General features: G+C 36.1%; 1 protein-coding gene across 3 annotated transcripts in view; it reads right to left on the reverse strand.

Moving 5' to 3' along the window:
• The window catches only part of LOC121409248 (huntingtin-interacting protein 1-like), a 51,025-nt gene extending 29,781 nt beyond the window's left edge, over positions 1 to 21,244 (reverse strand). For 2 of the 3 annotated variants that reach the window (XM_041601120.1, XM_041601121.1), the window contains exons 1-3: positions 21,103 to 21,244; positions 10,880 to 10,943; positions 6,390 to 6,532 (exon numbers count right to left, since the gene is read on the reverse strand). In XM_041601120.1, the coding sequence (XP_041457054.1) occupies positions 6,390 to 6,532; positions 10,880 to 10,943; positions 21,103 to 21,189 (294 nt within the window). In that variant the 5' untranslated portion in view covers positions 21,190 to 21,244. Of the gene's footprint in view, positions 1 to 6,389; positions 6,533 to 10,879; positions 10,944 to 14,622; positions 14,924 to 21,102 lie in introns of those variants that run through there. The other variant, XM_041601122.1, reaches the window with a different exon arrangement.
• Between the last annotated feature and the right edge of the window lie 502 nt (positions 21,245 to 21,746).

Below are 21,746 nucleotides of genomic sequence, written 5' to 3' on the forward strand. Positions count from 1 at the left end.
CAATGTATCTCTATTCACATTCATTTAGACTTGTAAGCATGTAACCCCTAAATCAATACTGTATTTTATTTTATGTAAATAATTGTTTAATACATTCTGTGTACTTTTTCATCAAATAGTATTGTAAGACAAAAGTTTTTGAATTTCCCTCTGATTTGTATTCTTTTCTATTTTCTTTTTTTCTCAAAATTTTCTTCAATGTATTGAAACAGATTGCCTTCGACACATTAATACAGAAGACAACATGGTAAACAGTACATGTACACGTATCTGTGACTTAAAATGTCTGTTTAATTACATAAAACTTTTCACAAAGACCCAGCCAAGGGTAGTTTTTAACATTTCATTTGTGATAAGAGGTCATCATAAGATCAATGAACTTGGTGTCTTAAAGTCACTCATCAGTAAAATGGTACATGTGTGGATGCAATTAGTAGCCAGAGTAGACATAATTGGGTATAGTGTAATGACAGGCAACCGGAACTGTGCTACAGTATGCGTTTAGACATGGTTTAGACAAGGGCATGCTTTGAATAGAATGTTGGACTACAGACACAGTCCTTGTAGTTTGCTATAGTGGAAACCAGTAAATGGGGGATGCTCAAAGCGGTCTTGGTCTCCCAAACCATGGTTTTCAAGATTGTTTTGCATGGTTTTTACTGGTTTCAGCAAAGATGAGAACACAACCAATCCCCGGGAAATGATCTTCGCCCATAGAGTGTGTGCATATTGGGAGCACTACTCAATATACACTGTGTGTAGAATGCTTCAAATTTAGCACGAAACACGTGACCCCACTGAGAGTATTCCCACAGCAACACATACATTTTACATGTACAGATTTTTGCTAAACTTGTGAAACAAGGTTATTAAAGGGGAAGTTCACCCTGACAAAAAGTTTATTGTAAAAATAGCAGAAAAAATAGTAAAAAATATTGGTGAAGGTTTGAGGAAAATCTGTTAAAGTGTAAGAAAGTTATTAGAGGTCAAAATTTGGGATTTGTGACGTCATAAACGAGCAGCTGCCCCATGTGTTATGTAATATAAAAAGTATGAATTTCAAATTTTGTATGGTTCCTGATGATTTAATTTTCTTTTCATGATCGGGTGTGAAATGATTTGTCTATTGATATACAAAAGTTACAGTGAAAACCATTTTCAATTTTCTGAGAAATGACATTTCATTGATTTTTTACCATTTGCTATGTAGGAATGCTGCTCGCATATATGACGTCACAAATCAAATAATTGAAATTCTAATAACTTTTTAATTATTTGATGAATTTTCTCAAACCTTCGGCAATATTTTTTTATTATTTTTTCTGCTATTTTTACAATAAACTTTTTGTCAGGGTGAACTTCCCCTTTAAGTGCAGGCAAGTCAGTTAAGTCCCATACAAGAGCATGATTTTGAATGAAGTACATGTACTTTATGTGGGATGTTCATGGCTTTTCCTACACATTCATTGTTTATAGGCTAGCTAATCAGAGAAATAGTTAGTGTACGTGTTGGCCTATACTCTGGGACCAATACAATGTTATATTATTCTAGATTAATGTGAATTCCCCCAAACAAAGAAAAAGAAAAAAATGATAACAAAAATCATAGCCAAAACCAGTCCACAAAGGGGAATGATTACATGTATATGTATAGTAGTACTAAGTATGATGGCCACTTTCATGATGATAAAAATTTTATTAAAAAAAATGATTTAATCTAATGGGCCTATTTATATTTTATCAAAAAGGTGTTTTCAGTAGGGGAAGCTACTTTCATCTGAAATTTGGCATCCCTTTTTTTTGTTTAATTCATTTCCACAGACATATTTCAACACCAATAAAAAAAAACAATATACAGTAAGCTCTTGATATCTAAGGCCTAGATACAAAATTATATGCTGTAACTCCAGTCCAGCAAGAGTGCTTTATTTGGGCATTGGAAACATATCCTTGGCCATAATGCAGGGCATGACACTAGCACTGGTCCAACTATCCCAGACCAGTAACAATTGTATCAAGCTGATACATATATTTTCTTGTCTTTTGTAAATTATAAAAATGACTCCCATTAATTACATGTATGTTGTATGTGCAGGCTACTGTTTGTATGTTGTTGTTTTTTTAGGGGCAATAAAAACAATAAATGACAGCAAAATAAACATTTTTGTACGGTGTTATGGTCTTTTTTATGGTTTTCTTTATTTTGGGGCCAGTAAATTTAGGTTTGGACCAGTAAAAATTGAAAAATTGGGTATCTACTGGTCTGACATGAACAGGTTGGACCAGTAGAAAAAAGGGTTAGTGTGGAGCCCTGCCATAACTTGCCAGACAGAAAAGTAGGTCAATGCACTTTGATGTGTCCATGAAGTGTTGAAGAAGTCTGCTGTGCAAACCCTTCACTTGAGTTTAAGTGGTCTGAATACTCAGCCTACAATGACTTGTGTACTGAAGGCTCTCTCAGAGATGCCAAGTTCAAAGACCAGCAATGCGTGAGATTTTCTGTGAATCTGAGTGAGATCACAGTCATTGTGTACAATGTGTATGGGGATAGGCTGTGATATTTGCGTGAGACAGAGATTTGAGGGGATGAACACGAGTCCAAAATGCTTGAGTCTCACGCATAATGCGTGAGACTTGGTAGCTCTGCTCTCTTGCTCAGGAAATTGAAGCAGCAACATATGTGCTAGTCTTGTGTGAAGACCCACTTGTTGATCAAAGTTTCAATCAGGGTCTAATCCTGCAGACTAGTGTAGAAGTGGCAGCACACAGGGAATTCCTCTGGCCCCAATTGACCTCTGACCTCTTCTCTCTGAGGTAATATTACCAATGCAAAGACTTCCTTTGATTTGACACTTCAAAACATGTACATAGTACTCCAAAATTCTAGATCTGAAGCATGGGCAAACTTGACCAGACTATTGCTGTCAGGAAGAGCTTGTGCAAGGTAAACTGTTAACCAATGGATGTCAACATGAAGTGGACTTTTCTCAGTATACAAGTCTTTCAAAAACTAGTTTATAGGGGAAACTGGTTCAGGAAGCCAGTTTCGAAGATCGCTTTGCTAGCGTTCCCATCTGATCACCTGAAAGTGGTTTTCAAAACCATTCCAAGTAAAGTGGTGTTGTTGCTACGTCCACACTCTAAGCGGGGTGACAAGTCACCTCGTGATGTGCAAAATTTGTACAGTGTAGACATTCTACAAAGTGTGTGGAGTAGCGCACCAAACATGTGTGAAAGATTGCTTCCCAAAGAATGTTCGTGTCCTCATTCCCGCTTACACTGGTTACTTAAAGGAGGCAAATAGGTCTTGAAAACCACATCACGAGGTGGCTATCCAAACTGATTTGTAAGATTGCTTACATGATCGCTTCCCATTTATATAAATACATGTTAAACTACATACATGTTTACAATGTAGGACTGTAATGAGAACAGTGCAAAAGTCTGTCTTACACTAATGTAAAAGGGTGTTATAGTAAAATCAAACTACATTCACTCGCCAATCTGTACAGTATCTACCTGTCAATGATTGTGTACTGCTGAGCAGGTTGAATGAGTCATACTCTCGTGTACAGTACAAATACAATACGATTGGGCACTGGGAATTTCCACTCTCACTAGCTCCCTGACTGACTGGTCAGAAGCAAAGGACTACTGTACATACTGAATTTTGTGCTCACACAGAACCACTGACGGTGACGAGGTCATGAATCAAGAGGAAGGAATTCATGTGAACTTAAAATTGGAAATTTTAAAGTTATTTTGAAACATGTAGGTCCTACAGTGTATTCGCGATAGCACTGTATGCAAACATGTAGAACATGTACAATGTAGTCGCAGTATAAAACTGTAATGGGGCTACCTGAAAAAATTTCATGTAGGCCTACATGTATATATCACATGCATAATACTATTAACACTCTTGCTTTTAATCAAAACTTTGAAAAGTAAACTATATAATCTATTTGTAATTCATGAAAATGTATACGGTAATCTGTTATCAGCCCAAACATGACATTGGATAATACTACACATGTACATATAAAACAAGAGAATATAATTGTAAAATATTCTTGATTTAAAGTTCTAGTCACTTCCCATAAAGGAAGGCTAATGTGTGTGTAGCAGTAGATAACCTCAAGATGACACTTTATCTAATACCTTTAATAAACATGTATCTCTCCTATTTTCTGGAATTTATTTTTTTATTTTGCACACAAGCCAGTTTCATGAACATTTTTGAGGTACATGTAGATCTACTACATTATATGGAAAGGAAAAGTCACTGATATGCTGTATAAGGTGAAACATATGAAAAGGTTAAAAACATATTGCATTTACGTGTAACACCAACAATTTATTTTCATCTATACATGTGCCTGAGAATATAATTCATAGTTTTGCTTTCAAATTTAATATAGCGATAGAAGGAAATAACTGCATGAAATGCAAGAAGTTATGTAAACACGCCATCAATTTGTCTCAATGCAGATGATGACAAACCATATCATTTCCTCAGAATATAAGGGGAAAATGAATTGAAGTTTTCAAGAGGCATTTCAAAGCAGGTTTCACTTTTAAGATTATTGTTTGTGCAATAAAAAGATCTTATCTTCAGATTTACATGTACATGAATAAAGATATCGAATGAAAAAATGTATTAAAAGTGTCATGTTCAGATAAGTTTTCAAAATTACAAATCTGCCTTCTTTTAATAATAAAACTTTCAGTTCTTAAAACTCAATATATATATATGTACACATATATCTACATTGCATCTTATTTCTTGAGTGTAATTGTACACGTGTCATAATCATGATGATAGGTTGAATCTTTAAAGACAAAGTAAAAAGAATGACTGCTTCTGAATGTACATGTAAATTATACACATGTACGTGTTCACTCCCATGGCTTAAATTTTAAGTTTAAACAATAAAAAAAAGTATTTATTTTCGGCTGGGTACATACATGTAAGCACCAAAATTGATTTGCAGAAAAAAAGATCAATTTATGGCTAAACCATTTTTTATATAATGCGACTAACCAATTATATAATTGCATGAAAATGAATGGAGGGATTGATCCTACAATGTACATGTATACTATACTAGACCCTACATATTGCACTGGCCCCCTCTCATTGAAAAATAATTACACGAGTGGCATTTTATATGTCATGAAGGAATGAGCCTCTTGCTTATATCACTTTCCCCTGCTTAATACGTAAATTACAACATCAGGGACATGGGTAGCCTCTGAAACAGGTCTCATAAAGTTATTTTCAGTTGCTGATTGTTTTCTTCACAATAGTTCATGTAGGGACATGTATACTTCAGGAGAGCAACTAGCCAGCTACCGCCCCTCATAAAAACAAGATAAGTATATATAATCCAAGATGAGTTCAATCAATAAGCAGAAATTAAAAGGAGGTTCAAACTTCAAAACCAAGTTGACATGGTAATACCCGGGGGGGGGGGGTGGCACTCAAATATGAATTTTTGATAGGGGGTGCCCCCAGGGGGACCACTTCCATTCACAAGTGGATACCATGCGTGACCATGGGGTCTTGATAAGCACCCTAAACACGTAATTTTCATATTCTGAAAATGCACCCCTTAACAAGTATTGGCGTGTGAAACCCTTCCCTTAACAAGTATTCGAAACAAAACGATACTCTTGGCAAATATTTCCTGAAATGAACCCCTAAACAAGTACAGGAATGTTTTATTGTTACGGCTCCTTCGGTCGTCGGCTTTACCTTATTTGGTTTAGTACGACCCCACCGTCTACACCTCGCGCAAATCGGACTCTAAACACGAAGTGTTGGGGCAAAAAGGACATCCTTTATAAAAAAATTTTAATTTTGTTTTATCATCCCCTTTGTGAAAGAATTAAAGCCACTGGTTGCTTCCTTACAAGCCTCATCATTCTGACATGTAGTTTATTGGTAAAACCAACTGACCATATCCTAAAATATCTACTGAACAAAAAATAGTGATCCAAAAAGTGACTGAATGTTGTCCACCTTAACATACTGTATATATCTGATGATTCCCTTATGACCACCGGACAATTTCATTGTTTATTTCTGACATACATGTAGGCAAATTGAACATCACTTCTGACACACACAGGGCAAATTGACGATAACGTGGGTCTTATTACTGTGGTTTCACATATGTATGCACTAAAAACTGTCCATTTTTTAAGGAAACAGTATGACCTAGCTTTGTAGATTTTGATTATTTACTTGTGACTAAAACACTTGCATGAACAGCTTTTTCATTACCTGTTTTTCAACTACTTGACTATGTGCATGTAGTAAAAAAACAAACAAACACTAATTCAATCATTTTCTAGTTCTTATAAAAATTGGTCTTGATGCTTACCTCTTCATGGCCCTCTCGCAGTACTTTATGAAGGGTGTGACAGAACTTCCAGCATACCACCGGGTTACCCTGGACCGGTAACCTACACACCACACTCCAGAAGGTCGACGCCCCCTTCTCCTGGAAGGTTCCGATGATGATACCTCAAGATAGTATTTGTCAAGGAAATTAATATGTGATGTAGAATCCTAATAAAAGTAATTGCTGGGAAATTATTCTGATGGCGTCAATGGGAAGGATGGGGTTTCGCAGGAGGCCATCATTGTGAAGTATAAAACCATTTTTGTAAATGATGTGATCTAAGATTGTACAAGATACTTATAAAAAAAAATTAAAGTAAAAATGTAAAAAATATAAAAATTAGGCTCCCATCCCCCAAACAAAATGTATACTGTGCAACAATAGACCAGTTCGTAGTTACTTCATGGACAATTTTGGTCAAATGACCTTTCATTTCTTTCATTATGATAGGCAGATTTCAAAGCAAGATATTACGTAAGCTTGCCTTACATAGCAGGATGAAGAAATTGAATAGACCAGGTGACTAGAATAGCACACCAATGAACACTTTATGAAGTTATTTGTTGCATTCCTACTCTGAATGCATATCATAGCATGTTGCACAATGTACTTGGCAAACTGTGAAATACCAGTCGTTCGTGGACGCATTGTTGTTTTTTGTGAATGCAAATGAAAACCCTAATTCAAAAGAATATATGAATAATCAAGACATCAAAGTTGGTGCTTATCTCATTAGATTTTAAACCACCATGTCACTTTAGTACTAATGACCTTCCTCTGATCATGCGTAGAATCTTTTGATCATGCGCAGAAAGGAACTACGAACTGGCTTATTAGATCTACAGATTTGTCATGTGTAAAGAGTCTTTACTGTCTTTATGAGAGAGGCTGCAGCTTTCAAAAAGAAGCAAAATAGCATTTCGTTAAATTGGAATGTATTTGCAATAGTCCAATATAATCAATATTGATCATAGAAACTTTAATAAAACCTGTAGAAAGCCTTCTACATACTGTATTAATCACCTACCACCTTCATCGAACATCTCAAAGCAGGTATTATAGTAATACCAAAAGTTAATGAAATTATATTGCAAATCATAACCATTCAATTTCAAGGGAACAAAAAAAAGGATTGGCTTCAATTATAGCATTCCAAATGAACTACTCAGGAAGAACATACATGTATGTAGGGTTATTATAGGGTTGGGGCAGAATAAACATGAAAAATAGAAACTGATACATGTTTTAAAAAGAAAACAGAATCAAGGTTGAGGCTCTTTATTATTACAGGCAACCTTTTCTACATTTCTATTAAAAGATTGATCAATATAATTCATTCATAATTTGATTTCTCTTTCCATTTTCTCATTCATACAGTATTGATTTGATTTCTTTAGTATATTTTCCAAGTTTTCTATCATTTTGATATTTATCTATTTATTCACTTAGTTATTTCCTTATTAATTGATTTATTCATTAATGAATTCATTCTTTAAAATTTTATTTATTCATTTATCTATTAATATTCATCTTTTTATTCATTTAGATTTTTTATTTGTATCTTTCAATCAACCATTCTTTATCCCCTTTATACAATAAAAAAAGAAAAAAGTAGACCTACCAACCTCTGCAAATAAAAAATTGTATTTTTTATCCCTAAAACTGTATTTTCTCCCAAGAAGCTGTATTGTATGATACAATGTGCATTTTGGTTTTAAAATGATTAAAGACATTAATGTTGTGATTTCAAAATAAAATCTTTTTTGTTACTTAAACTTGAAGCTATCTGAAAGTGCTTTATTCCAGTTACCTACGTATATGTTGAAAAATAGAGATGTATGGTGCTGATTTTTCTCAATGAAATATAATTACCCCCCTCCCCCCCAAAAAAAAAATCATAATGCAGTATTTTGATTGCAAATCTAATGGTTGGTAGCACTAGCAAATGCTAACATCCCCAACTATCTAATGCTATATCACTGCTATCCAATGTTTGGAATGGATTGAAACTAATTATTCAGAGGGGGGGGGGGGGGTCTGGTCCTTGTTGCAGCTTGTTCAGTGAGTATATTACAAAAACTATATCATTTCATGGCTGCAAAATAAATCACACACTAATTTAGCATTCTTCATTCCATATATGGCTCTATTTGTCCCAAGCACAGCTTGAAATACTGCCAATTTTGAAACCTTAACATTTTCACACTGATTATGACCCAAGCTCGATGTGCCAAATTATTCTAGCACTCTCGTCTGTTTTATTCATTATTTTGGATCATAAATTCTTCACGCAGAATTCTTGCCAATCTGTTCATCATGTGTATCTTGACTGTACAATGTTCACCGTTTTGCAATATACGAAACATGTATACACACTACACAGTACTGCATTAGGCAAATTGAACTATTCTCTTATAAATGAAACTACAATAGGCCTAGTGAATTCAATGCACGATCAATTTCTTAATATTTTTAGCAAACAAGAAAAACCCAATATTGAAGTTATTTTTCATGATATAGCTTGAATTGAAATAAAAAACAAGGGTAAATTTTCTACAAATAAAATTACATGTGTACATCAGTATATTTAGATCTATCATGAATACAGTTTTATGTGCTTATTCAAAATGTTTAGAAATCATTGCCTCTAAAAGGGCATGAATTACGTGTAATAAACAAAAATCACAATATGCCCTTTTGAAATCGGCAATCAAAGGGACTTCAACAAGCATTGTAAAAAGGAGGTATAACTAAAGGGATGAAATCATACAAGTAATGTTTTGTTAATCACCTTATCACAACTGATTCATGATTAATATCAAGTTATATATGTGTTTGACACACAAATTTCTTCTGTATGCTATTCTGACATTTTGCTGTTATACATGTATTCAATAATTTGCATTGTACCTGCCATTGCAAAAGAACTGTAGTTTGAAATGGTAATTTCCACCTTTGTCATACTTAGCAAATTCAAACTTACTTTTTTTGTACAACCTCCTTCATCAAATCTTGATTTAGCCCTTGATATTTTACACAAACAGTTTTTATCCCCACCTCCTTCCAAAACTCTACATACTACACATCATAAAATGTACCCATTGCCAGTATTTTTTATATGAAAAACATTTTGACAGATTCTGCTTTTAATTTAGGAGGCTACACTCTACAAGCTCCGCTTTTTAGCAGCCTCCTCCATTTTCAACCTGATTTGTAATAATCTTGAATATAATTTTCTGTACAGGAATAATTGAAATATGTTTTGTTATTTATATATGTCAACATGTACAGAAGAAACTGTAATTGTTGAAAATGGAAATAAACGAATGAAATGAAATTTTTGGGGAAAATATTCCATTCCAAGTAAACTCTGTGCAAGCACATGTAAATCATAAAATGAATTCACTTTTTATAGAGTACATGTAAAGAGAAAAATTCCCAGAAATAGTGCCAACTATAAAGATTAGTTAGGATTATGAAAGATTTACACTGTACATTGCCCACATACATGTAATGTGCTATTTTGTGCATATATCTACGAAATATGGACAAAGTGATTTCATTTGAATACTGAGCCCCATCTTCATCTGGAATTGTCTTCATATGAATCTCTCAAGGGTGAGTCATCATCAGGGTTCCAAGCACTTTTTGTAGGTTTGGCTTGCTTTCCTCTCTCTTTTATAGTGTACTCATTAATATTGCATAAATCCCATTTGCTGGCATTCACCAAGCAATTTGGGGGTCTATACTTGTGGTTTTCCCATTGTGAGAGTCATTTTTTGTTGGCTAAAATGTACCAATGAGCGCTGTATAAATGCAGAGATTCTCTACAATTAGCAGGACATGCATCAAATGCGTAACGTGAATTTTTTCATGAAAATTGTTGTTTCTAAAGTAACATGTATGCCCTATGCATAATGTATCTGGCTATATATACAAACTTAAACGTTCAGCCACTTGCGCTTCACAGTTCTCTTTTAATACTCCAAAGAGAGCAGGGAAGTGCATTTAACTCAGACACTCTTATTTGGACCAAACCATATTCTAGAAATATTTTCCACAGAGCAAAATTTGCAAATGAGGGTGACAGACCTACCTTATTGCCAAACCAATACCCGTTGTCTTGGCTTCCTTCATTGTACTGTAGGCCCATGCCTACATGTAGGTAGAACTCTTCACTGTTCACCCACTCTCATCTATTCTTAACTTTTCTTTGAAGACAGGGGTGTATTTCAATCTAAGCCCATTAAATAAAAGGATCTCAGTAGCTTATAACAATTGCCAATATCAGTCCATCCATCCTTAATATATCCCAAAGATATTGTATGATTGTTATGTTTATTCAAAAAAATAAAATCAAAATCTTATTAATCCACAACACATTCATTATCATGGTTTATACATGTATGTATGATATTGATAGCCAACAATTTGGCTACAATTTGTTGAACTGGTGAGGTAAAGGATACTTCTGACATGTTTCTCCTTGACTGGGACTTCCTGTGAATTAATTGCCTTGTTCACACTAGTTTGCTGTAGAAAGACAAGGAAAAGAAATAATCTCATTAAAAGTTTGCTTAATATTCATTTTTACAAGGAAGATACATCCTGTATGTACACACAACTATTTCACAGTTCTAATCGACTTTAATATACATTCAATCTTGATGTGATCTTGTGTTTCCAACTAAAAAGCTTTTACTTCAATCTGTACTACAATGAAAACTGTATGTACAGGCAAGGAGTACATGTATGTACTGTATATACCAGTAACCTCTCATAGGGGATATCATACAAGCAAATACTGACAAAAATAAACAACATAAAATTATCTATTTATTGAAAAAGAAATAGGTCTACACATGTACATAAACATGACATACATAGAAATACAAGAGGAATGCCTCTGGCAGTCTCGCCTGCATTACGCGATTCGATATATCAGCAGTGCTGACTTTGAAAACAGCTATTGAATAAATTATTCACAAAAGAAAACATTCATATGATATACTTTGTCCATTGACCCAAATTAACTTTGACCATGATCATGTGATCTAAGATGTGTGCAAAACAATTATACTACATGTAGATTACTCTTATGTCTATAGGGCCGTCTGCACCATCCCAAGTTTTCAAATTAGCGCACTATTTCTGATCCGGCAAATTATCCCGATCTGAACAATCTCGAGATTATTTTCAATGGAGACGCAATTATCGCGCTAGTTTGTAGGATCAATCTTGAGATTCAGAGTCAACTTGGGATTATTTGCAAAATAGCATGCTTATTCGTAGGTGTAGACGCACTCTGGATTATTTACATGTATTAACGGTGTCAGACCATAATGCATCGATGCCTCGCTCGAGCAGGAATTGGTCTTCTTGCGATGGTGAAGACAGGATATCTTGAATCTTGAGATTAATCGCGAAGAGGGCCGATCGGGCTAAAATCGCGAGATTGAGCAAACTTGGGATGGTGCAGCACCGCCTTATGTTTCATTTGGCATTAACTTTCTAAGATATGATGCCAATTCAAAAAATACCCCCAACATGGCCAAAGTTCATTGACACTAAATGACCTTTGACCTTGGTCATGTGACCTGAAAGTCACACAGAATGTTCAGTGATACTTGATTACTCTTATGTTTAAGTTTTATGAACCAGATCCATAAACTTTCAAAGTTGCGATGAAAATTCAACAAATACCCCTTCCATGCGCAAAGTTCATTGACCCTAAATGACCTTTGCCCTTGGTCATGTGACCTGAAACTCGCACAAGATGTTTAGTGATACTTGATTACTCTTATGTCCTATGGTGTAGTTTCATGAATCCGTTCCATAAAGTTATGATGGTAATTCAACAAATACCCCCACCTTGGCCAAAGTTGATTGACCCTAAATGACCTTTGACCTTGGTCATGTGACTTGACCTTAACCTTATGCCCAAGTTTCATAAACTAGGTCCATATATTTTGTAAGTTTTGATATTTCAAAAACTTAACCTCAGGTTAAGATTTTAATGTTGATTCCTCCAACATGGTCAAAGTTCATTGACCCGAAATGACCATTGACCTTGGTCATGTGACCTGAAACTCAGGCAGGATGTTCAGTAATACTTGATTAACCTCATGGCCAAGTTTCATGAACTAGGTCCATATACTTTCTAAGTTATGCTGTCATTTAAAAAACTTAACCTTCGGTTAAGATTTGGTGTTGACGCCGTCGCCGTAGGAAAAGCGGCGCCTATAGTCTCACTCTGCTTTGCAAGTGAGACAAAAAAACCTTCACCAAAAGTTGCTGAAATTTCACATTTTGCATCCTTAACTTAACATTGCCATAATGTTTTGATTTTTAGTTGGAAACTATCAAGAAAAGGAAGAATGTTCAATCGTTTTATGTTATACTCAGTCAACACCATGAAGTCTACATTTGGGACTACAATATTGGCATTTTGTTGTCCCACAGAAGACTTCCATGGTGTTGCAAGAGTGTAACTGCAACAATCGTTTTTTTTTTCTTTTCATCCCGATACTTCTAGCACAGGACTACTTATAAAGTTTTTTAATACTTTTACAGATACATGTAGTTTCAGAGGGCTATTTAATTTTGTGTAGATGGGCAGGGGAAACCTTCCACTTCCCACATGTTTACATGTACAATGTATATACCAGATAACGCAAAAAAGTATTGTATCTCATAATTTTTATGTGCACTCACACCAACCACACACTTTCTGGTAGAATGCGAGAGATATTGTATGTTTGAATTTGCCAGCGCCATAATGAGGCTGAGATGAATACAAGGAATGCTCCCCAGGGAGTGGAAATTGAGCACTTTTCGTGCGGGATTGAAATGAATCCAATAACCGGGTTAATAATATGCTGTAACGTGTTTTCAGCCATTCTGGGAAAGCCCCGGGGGGGGGGGGGCACTCGACCAAAAAAGTGGTGGGGGTGTGCCGCGGGCGAGACAAAAAAAGGGGGCCTCGGAGTGGGCTAATTGTAAAAAGGAGGGTCCTCGGAACGGGCTTCGGAACTACAAATGTTTGTGAAAACGGGGGTCCTTGGAACGAGTCGCCTGCATGTGAGTGCGCATATGCATCCCCATGGAACGGGCATACGTGCATACAGCTAGCCCGGCGGCACGGGCGCCGGGTGCGCTAGCACAGAGGCAATGGTCGGACCTCGCTCCGAGCGGCCGCTTTTCACCAAAATTTCGGCTCATTGTAGCAGATCAATGCGACCGGAACGGCGTAACGGAAAATATGAGAAGCTTTGGAGCGGATTTCTTTCTTCGCTTTTCACGATAAGAAGAAAATGCTATGCCTTGGAGCGGCTTTCTCTGTTCTTTTTCTCAATAAGACAAAAATGCTATGCCTTGGAACGGAAATTTGAGTGTGAAAATGGGGGTCCCCTCCGCGGCACATACCCACTATGCATTATATACTGAGTGCCCCCCCCCCCCCCGGGAAAAGCGCTATAAAAATTGGCTATTATTATTATTATAATGTAATGTGCCCTTTTAACATCAACCATTAACATTCCATTAGATCTTTCAAGTTCAAAGAAAGAGTGCTTTATAAAGTAAGAAGCTTTGATATATATCAACTTGCTAATGATACTATTAATCAAGCAGTATCATGGTTGGACCACTGAGTGTCATGAGCTCTACTTGTGACTCAAGTCACTTGATGCCTGAACAATATGTCAGTATTCTATGTTGGTCTACATGCACATGTCTGCAACAGACTGGTGAGCATCTCATACACACTGTACAGAGAGCCTGCCATTTAAACATAACAATTCTAAACAATCTAGAGTTACCACCAAAGAATTTACATATATCATGAATTAAAAATATGTACAAGGTGATTCTGGTAAAGCATGTACATGTAAATGATGAGAAATTGACAAAACAACGGCATTCCTGTCAGATAGCACGTCTTTGTCCAAGCAATAACAATACAATGTCCATCTGCATTTGTGATCTTCTGCATGGTCATTTTCAACCTAGATTTGATAATTTCACAGCAATAGGTTTATTAAACCAGATCTACCATGACATGTAACAATTAACCTTGATTTAAAGACTTTCTTGTGAAACCATCATTTGCTGCAACAAGCTCCAATGATACTGCAGAAACATGTACCAATAGCAAATGTCACAATACTTGTCTTAACCAGTCTGCATGTAAAATTTTTATCCACAAACTTACAATTTTTCGCTTGCTTCCTGAGGAAAACACACCTTCCATTATTCCAACTTGGCTGGATCAGAACAGGATATAAACTGAAGCACACATAAACTACCAGCAGAGATATTCATTGTCAACTCAGATCAAAATCTGATACATTGGTTCATGTACATGTACAATATAGGTCTCTACATCATAGACCAATCCAAGGTTTAAAGTGGTGTGGACTGTTGATACAGGTCTACATAGAATGTCCCTCCTCTGTGTGTTAATAACCTGTATGCAACGATCAAAGTACAAGTGCAAGGAGGCCAGATAAAACTGTATACCACCTTTATTTGATTGCCTCGGATGCAAATGTTTTAAGACTGAATAATTGATTAAGTAAACATTTACAGTGCACCTTTAAACATTATCAAAGGGATTAATTAACCTGTTGACTACTAAATTTTCTGGTTAATGTACAGAGTAGCCTACATGCAGGCTTGTTTATTTTGCACTTCTGCCAATTTGATATTTAAAAAATAATTGAGGCCCCTAAATACCATCCTTCATTATTTCTCCATACACACTAAATAGCTCTCTGGAAAAGAAAAGTATGTAGAGTAGAACAAAGGCCTTCAACTGTATCAAACCCCCTGTTAAGACTGTGTCCCGTCACCCGGGACATCCCCAAGGGGATCTCCCAATACCTGGACATCCCCCGGAAAATCGACAGTCTGGAGGATTGTCCCCCCCCCCGTCTTCCGGTTCTATCCCCCGGGTTTTTGAAGGAAGGGCGACCTTACATGTAGCTCGTAATCCAAGATCACGCACCTGTTTTAATCATAAGTGCACATGCGCGAAATGTGGTGTCAAGAGAACTGCTTCTGCTCAGTACTGTGCTAGTGCTAGGCTAGCTGCAAATAATTGCATTTCCCGCGTTATCATGTGCGGTGCGCCTTACGTAACCATGACCTAGCCCACTCATCCCCCGGTGCCAATCTTGCGGACACCGGGGAATGTATTGACGGTCGGTCGTAAAGAGATAAGATTTCTCTCCCCCTTCCCCCGGGTGACAGGGGACAGTCTGAATGGCCTGTTTGACACCACTCGATCATCGGTTGTGGAAACCTGTTTGGAAGATCGCTTTGCTAGCGTTCCCATTTGATGAGCCGAAACTGGTTTTCAAAACCACTTCACGCAAAGTGGTCTTGTTGCTATGGGAACGCTCTCAGTGGGGGTTAGGCCCGTTTCGGGTACACGTGTACACGCACGGTCAAGTCAGTGCACGTGTACTAAATTCCATCACCGTGTACACGGTAGCATCTGCATAAACAAGCTCACAGCCTCACATTAAATCTTAGTTCTCAGACACTGCACATGTTTTAATTACTAATATGTCAACATATTTCAATTAATTCAGAGTGAGTTCACTTCCAAAATCGCCAATTTAATCCACATTCTTTCTGGAGACTCACGTTTTTGTACCACGAAATCGGCACGAAATGGGTCTGCTCCGCTCTCAAAAGCTCGAAAGCGTTGCTCAATCACACTCAGAGTCAATTTGAGAATCACCAATTGCGATAGCGATCATCGCTACAACTTACGTGTTATACGCTCGCACACAAGCCTACAAAGAAACGCTCTTCAAATTGGCAACATAATAATGAAAATTAATCGATAACTTCAGTTACACTTATTCTGCAGCGATCTGTGCATGCATGTACGGTACAGTATACAAAATGCGCATCCACCGAGCGTCGGCGATAGCTAGGGCCCTGCACTGATTTTCTTTTGCATTCTTTATTAATTTAATGCGCTGCTAAGCCGAGTAAACTTTTAATTTGCACCAATTTTTGTGGATTGATACTTCAAACTTCTCAGGTAAGCTTTAAAACCGTGACTTAGGTTATATAGACCCCTTTTTATGACATATTGATGCGAGTCCGTGTTGACATGAAAACAGAACTCGCTCTCACAGTGTTTACAACGTGTACACGTGTACACGACCGAAAAACACGCCGTGTACACGTGCATCAAAAATGGACTTTCAAAACGGGCCTAATGGGGGTCACATATTTCAAGTGAAATTTGAAACCGCAGTGTGGGAATTCTACACAGAGTGGGAGGAGTCGGGTGCTCAAACTGTGCAAAGATTTTTTCCCGAAGAACGTGTGTGTTCTCACACTAAAACCAATGTATCAGATTTCAGGTTGTGTCCTCATGCAAAACAATTGTCATTATTTTCCAAAAAAAATTTAATTCAGCATGCAAAGAGGCAAAGCGATCTTGAAAATTACAATCGCGAGGTGGTTTTCCGAACTTGTTGGATTTTGCTCTTTTTATTAAAATCATTTTTTTGTTGGGGTGGACTTGTCCTTTAATAATACTCTGCATTTCCAAGTGCTCTACAAATACATTGTACAATATGTACTGGGCATGGTAAACTAATATTTTTTTCTTATTTTTCTGCTTTTATTAACCACTTGCCTGTCACGTCCAATTCCTTACTACACTACTGGATTACTACACTGTTTATGAATGTGTAGGCGTACATGTATGTCCTAAAACTTTTATGGTAAGGATGATAGACAGTTACATCTCAAACCAAGTAGGCCTACTGGAACAATTATTTTGATCGGGCACCCAATCAAAATGCGTGTATATTGAACTCTGTTCCTATATATATTCTTTTTTTTACACCAATTCTTACTGGATAAAATGTGCAGGAAATTTCAAGGTATTTTTTTACACCACTTCTACTTGATAATGTGCAGGAAATTTCAAGGTACATGTATGATCTTTTACTGTAGCTTTCTGTTATTGAGGTATCAAATTACCATTTAGAAGAAGATTTTTTTAAAGAGAGAGAGAGAGAGGGGGGGGGGGGGTACGAAGAACCAAAACTTAGAAAATCACGCTTTTACCAAAAAACAAACAAAACAAAAACAAACAATAAATGGCTGGAAGTCCTGGAACAAGATTTACCAGTGACTACATTTAAAAGATGGTAAAGTACAATTTACATTACTGACCAATTACCAAAGACTTGGACAGGCCTTGACGATATTCCTCCTCAATGTACACTAGGTTGCAAGCATAAATTGGTTGTTCAATTTATTTGAATGTTGCACAAAGCAAATAAAATATATCCTCCCTGAAGTAGACCATGACTAGACCTGTATAATGTAAACTCTACATGTACATTTTTTTTGTATTCAATCAATTTGAATTCGAAGTAAAATCAATTCAAATTTTAACTGATTAGGACACACTTTCAAAAAGAAATCAATTCTCATCTCTCCTACATTCAGGCTCAACTATATTAGGTGTGTTGACATGCAGTCATTTCCTATCCTTCCTTCCCCTGTCCACTCACCAAGTTGGCCAATTAGCCTCCATTCAAGAACAAATTTCATTAAAATTGTCCTTTCATTTTTTGAGAATATCAGTGATAGAAAAGCTAACCATCATCTACAGTTTTCAATTCTGAGTTGTGAACTATCAAAACATGATTTTATCGTGTTTTACATGTAGGTACAGTATTTTCTTTTTTTTAAATAGCACAATTAGCTAAAAACTCAGGCTGGTGCAGAAAGCCCTATCAACTTCAATTATAAAAGGACAAGTCCACCGCATCAAAAAGGTGATTTGAATAAAGAGAGAAAAATCCAACGTCATCCACTATTTCTTTTGTATTTTATTACATGAAATATGAAATATTCTAATTTTCTCCTCATTGTCAAATGAAATGAAGCAACAAGTAATTACTCCCTGAACATGTGATATTAGCACTGTTTAATACTGTATGGTTCAGTCAAGTTGGTCCTTATCAATTGTCGAATCTGTAAAAAATGAAATATTAATAATTCAAACAATAAATAACAAAAGAAATAATGAGTGAGGGACATCTTCATATTTGCATGTCAGTTGGTTGTACATATCACTTTTTTGTGAAAAATAAGCAAAAGTTTAAAAAGTCATAACTTTCTCATTTAGTCATTTTACAACCAATTTTGATGGATTTTTCAGCATTATGCTACACTGTACATGTAGTTTGATTTTTCTCTGTTTATTCAAATCAACAATTCTCTGTGGTTAACTTGAACTTAAACTGTTTAACCCAGGTGGTTTAACAACATGCAAAAACTTCTTCTCTTTACATGTAGTATAATACATCATAAGTCAACCTTTAAAAACCAAGCTACAAATTATAAACTACACTGGTTTTATTCTTTTATTTGTATTCCTGTGGTGGAAACTTTCGATGTGAATACACAGGAATTTGTGGGAATTCAGGAAATTTTCACTTCCTGCAATGGGGGGGGGGGGGGGGGTATTTTCAAGATATGTTGGGAATTTTCAAAGCTTAATTCTGAGTATACTGAAACAAGAAATGTACCTACACATAGTCAGATGCTGCTTGATTGTTCTTTATCAGCAAGTTTAAAGCCAAATATGTATAACAGTCTGACAAAGAAGAATTGTAATTAACTCCATGCAAAAGTTGATGGTTCATGCGAAGGCAGTACTGCACATGCTTTGCACTAGGGATGCATTTGTTCATGGGCAAGTTTACGCTGGCTTTGATTTCATTCAGGCAGAAAAATTTGAGAAAAATGTTGGTGAAGGTTTTATTAAAATCAATCGAAGAATAAGAGTTTGTGTCATTTGTATCATATGCAAGCAGCTCCCCCATGTCATAGAAATTCCACTTAAAATAAATTCCCATTTTTATATGGAATATCGTGAATAAAAACATTGTGTTTTTAGAGGGGTATTCATAACATATATGTCCCTTACACAAATAAAATAGCCTTTTTTAATGGCACACATGTATAAAAATAAAAAATGAAAAAGCATATTTTTATACATATATCACAAGACAGTATGTAGAATCGATAGGAAACTTGATTACAAATAATTATTATTATAATAATTATTTTCAATCAAGATTTAAATTTCATTATTTGTTAAATAATTATTTTCATCTATAAATTGTTCTTCAAAACGGCATTTTGCAACATCGTTAATCGAAGGTATATCATAAATAAGCGGTTCAAGCCTATTGTATTTGCATTGTGTACAAATGTGTGAAAACACTAAAATTTAATACATGATTATAAATAAATATGTGATTACAAATAATTAGTATCATCATAATAATAATTATTTGCAATCACGTATTAAATTTTACTATTTGTTAAATAATCATTTTTATCTATAAATTGTTCTTCAACACAGCATTGTAACATTGCTAATTGAAGGTACGTCATAACGAAGCGGTTCAATTGTATAGCTTTGTTGACAAACGGATCGAGGGATCTACACGAGATTGGTCTGGTAAGAATCCTCTCATTTTTGCCATTCATAGTGAAATAATTGTTATCCTTCATACGCATTAGGCATTTGTTTGAAGGTGCAAATATCAATAAAATTCACACTTATAAACCGATTTTGCCCTCTAAATATGGATTTCCTAAGGAAATACATCCAGGTGTGAAGGTCTCACTTATGCATGTACGGAAGAGGCGCACGGCCAATATGGGAGACTCTCTCCAATAGGGGAGACAATCTCCCACATTGGAGACTTCCTTTGCAAAAGGACAAAAGAAACAACACCAACAAAAGCATGATTTTTTCCACCCAAAATTTTGTCTCACTGAGGTCAGAAGCCTATTTGTTTTGTGTGTGATTGACAACAAAAATCCTTATCAAAACAAAAGTAGACGGGGGGATTTTTAAAGTAGACGGTGAAAAGAGGTAATTTTTCATGAGGAATCTGCTTATCACATTTTTATTTGCCGCCCATGTAATCCTCTTGCCGCAAATGTAAACAAAGGAAATTAGTCTCCAAAACTGGAGACTGTCTCTGAAATCGGATACCCAAATTCTTTACAAAAGTCTCTAATATTGGAGATAATTTCCCACATTGGAGACAGTCTCTAATATTGGCCGTGCGCCTCTACTGATGTATGGAAAGCGTTTCAAGCCAAATCAAGGCTCCATCATGAAGTAGTGTCTGGACTGTAAAAAGTCTGTAGGTATATCTGTCAAAATATCAGTCCTCAAGGCTAGTCATCATCACACTTAGATTCTTTTGTGCTAAAATTGTTATGGTAGGGTAGGGGGTCTTAGAGCTTAAACATAAGTGTGCCCCCTCCCCTTTTGAAAGTGAAGACTATACTGTATTTTTGCTTGTTAGAAATTTAGGGATGCAATCCTTTAAATTATTTAATGGGCTTAATTTTCGGTTAAAATTTAAAAACCTTTTTTTTTTGCTTGTCAAATTTTTCCTCAGAAAAATGTGCCCCCATCCCTGTGAAAAATCCTGCTGGATCCACCCTTCATCATGATCTTAGTCATAAAAACTTTCAGTGCAACATTTTTCAAATGGCTGTCTGACTCTGAATGCGATTGTCCGGATACACGGCCTGTACTGTAGACAACTGGGTACTACACTACGCCTACGGTACAGATAGTTTTCGCAACCGAAAGTCCGGGGAGGAAAATGCTCACCTGCCGCTTCACAAAATTCTGTCGCTCCGTCTCGAGGCTGTCTGTATTCCTCCGAACGGATAATCTGCTTGTTAACGATGACGCCATAATTATAACAACTTGCGGTCAATCTAGTCCGATCAAGAGTATATATGTTCCTTGATATTTAGTTTATTTTCCAATTTAGCTTTTTAAATAATCTTAGAAGATTTGTCAGGGCGGAGAATAGAGACTGATGACCGGCGTGAAGTTGGTTGGATATTCGATATTCGATATTCAAACTGTGAAGTTGGTTGGATATTCAGGTTCGATATTCAAACGCATGTGAAGTTGGACAGATATTCAATATTCGATATTCAAAAATTAGGGGTTTTGAAAGCTAGCTAGGGGTTTAAAAGGTGGAACACGTCTCGGGCAACCATAAAATAGCTGGCTTGCCCTAATACGAGGATTTTTTAGGGGACAAAAGTCAGTGAATAAAAGGGTTGGAAATTTCTAATTTAATTTTTTTTTTCAAGGGGCCCCAAGGGATATCCCGACGACCTAGCCAGGGTAACCACCTATCCTAACTTGTAGAACTCGATTCGGGCAACAAGATAAACACCTGCTTGACCCGGCGCATGCACATAAAGGGGGCTCAAATGAACAAAATTAAAGGGAATAAA

Source organism: Lytechinus variegatus, chromosome 2 (genome assembly GCF_018143015.1).
Source record: "Lytechinus variegatus isolate NC3 chromosome 2, Lvar_3.0, whole genome shotgun sequence".
NCBI lineage: Eukaryota > Metazoa > Echinodermata > Echinoidea > Temnopleuroida > Toxopneustidae > Lytechinus > Lytechinus variegatus.